The following is a 2,281-nucleotide window of genomic DNA, read 5'->3' as shown; positions in this document are numbered from 1 at the left end:
CACTGATCCACACACAATAAATGGATCAAAAGGTCGGTAGTGATGAAATATTAGTTTGGGGGATATTTTTTTGCATCATGTTGTAGAAAACGGGCATTGTTTAAATGCCACAGTCTACCAGACTCTCGGTACCGGCCCCGTTCATACCTTACATCATTCTCATAATTTTATGACTCTTGTATTTAAAAAGAAACCACAGCTTCCACAGTAAAGATAAACAGTATGTGCATTTTTCTTAAAATATGTGCATTTGTTCTTGGATTGAGGAGGTAAAAGAGACACTTTGCCAATGGAACAAGACAATTTACACTTAAAATAAGAAAACACCATAGCATTGTTTTATTTCAAGTGCATTTTTATCTAATTATCTTATTTTAAGAGTAAAAATACTCATTCCATTGGCAAACTCTAATTTACCTGCTTAAATTAAGGTTAAATACACTTAATTTAGGAAATTTGTACTTATTTCTAGATCATTTTTCCAGTGTTGAAGCAGAGTCTTTATCTCTTACACTGCAAAAACGATCTAGAAATAAGTAAAATTTTCTTAAATTAAGTGCATTCACTCTGAATTTGAGTAGATAAATGAGATAGTTTGCCAATGGAATGAGTATTTTTACTCTTAAAATAAGATAGTTAGATAAAATGCACTTGAAATAAGACAATGCTATGATGTTTTTCTTATTTTAAGTGTAAATTGTCTTGTTCCATTGGCGAAATGTCTATTTTACCTCCTCAATTAGAGAAAAAATGCACTTATTTTAAGAAAAAAATGACTTATCTATATTTTGATTTTTTGCAGTGTAGCCATTCATGGTTTGAATAATACTTTTATACATTCAGAGCTGTTGAGGGGGGAAAAATCAAAGAATCTAAAAGCAATAGCAGGAAAGAAGAATCTCCAAAGTGCATAATTTCCGATGCACAGAAATGTGAAGCCCAGTTTTCTGACTTTAAGGAAATATGTTTTAAGAATGACTGAATGCTCAGATTTCTGTTCTATTGTTCCCTTACCGACTAAAAAAGATAAGGAAGAATAAAGTTTTAAACCTGGACGCTGACCTTGCAGCTGCAGCCTGGTATAACCATGGGCCACTCCTTTGTTAGATTGCAGTTTGCACCTGAAGGGCTTTCCACTCTCCAGAGGCAGCACTTTCCGAAACACCAGCGTGAGACGTCCATCTTTATAGCTGCAGTGAAAGTTGCTTTCAAAGTGTCTCTGCGTTGAGGTTATTGTTTCCTGGCTGTCCACAGAACACAGAGACATGTTGCCTTGGGACCACTCCATGCGTTTGACTGATAGTCCGTTATGAAGGGATGTGTTGCAGTGGAGATAAACTGGTTTGTCACACTCTGAAGTGATCTCGGAGCTCACGTCCAGTTTCACCGACTCTGTAGACAAACACGTGAATATAAAGAATATTAGTAAATGGAGAAAATGACTGCTCATTTAATGAAGATTGTTATTTCTTAATATTTCTTAATATTTCTGTTCAGTCACGGTTAGGAAAAGACTCCTCTGGTTCTGCTAGTTAAATGCATTTAATGTGTTTGATCTTCTCCAAGTGTGAACAACTTCAAAAACCTGGATTTTGCAGGTTTGATGCAGTGGAGCATACTGGGGTACAATTTAAAAGTAAAAACGTAAATACATCAGCAAGACCTTTGAAGCGATTTCTGGTGTGAATCATTCTGAAATCATTAGAAAGGGCTGCGTATGTTCCTGCAGCAGTGTGTCACAGCGAGCTTATCGCAACTACGACACAGATATAGATTTGATTTCTGCCCAATATTGAAGCGTGGTCTGCGCTACGTTATTCCAAGCCACAACGAAAGAGGGCCAATCAGAAACTAGCTGTGGGGAGGAGGTGCAAAAACGGGGATCCAGGTGGAAAAAGGGTCCCAGCGTTCTCACGCACCTCGCTCTGCTAGCTGCTCCATCTTCACCAGTCATTTTCCACAATGGCGGTCAGACAAACAAAACAAGCCGGTCAGGAACCAAACAGGAAATACGCATAGAGTAGAGCGGATGTAGAATTGACCAATCAGAGGCCTCCTGTCTGCGGTACTGCAGTACAACTACAATTTTGGGGAGGTGCGGGGCATATCTGCGTTAACTGCATGACACACGCAGACCACCTGGTTTCTTAGTATAAATCAGCCTTAAGGGTTTTATACGGTGGCCCTGAAGTGCAAACCGCAACTAAAAATCTAACAGCGCAACTACATAAAGCAAAGCATTAAGGAAAACACAATCACATTAACCTACCGGAAAAGGTAG

General features: G+C 38.5%; 1 protein-coding gene across 2 annotated transcripts in view; it reads right to left on the bottom strand.

Annotated features, from left to right (window-relative positions):
- LOC107104427 overlaps positions 1-2,281 on the bottom strand; it is an 8,852-nt gene that overhangs the window by 5,458 nt on the left and 1,113 nt on the right. For both annotated transcript variants that reach the window (XM_015404425.1, XM_015404426.1), the window contains one exon: positions 1,063-1,392. In XM_015404425.1, the coding sequence (XP_015259911.1) occupies positions 1,063-1,392 (330 nt within the window). The remainder of the gene's footprint in view (positions 1-1,062; positions 1,393-2,281) is intronic.

The sequence above is a fragment of the Cyprinodon variegatus genome, unplaced genomic scaffold (assembly GCF_000732505.1).
Source record: "Cyprinodon variegatus isolate N-32 unplaced genomic scaffold, C_variegatus-1.0 Scaffold1736, whole genome shotgun sequence".
In the NCBI taxonomy this organism is placed as follows: Eukaryota; Metazoa; Chordata; class Actinopteri; order Cyprinodontiformes; family Cyprinodontidae; genus Cyprinodon; species Cyprinodon variegatus.
This window is presented reverse-complemented; position numbering and strand designations above follow the sequence as displayed.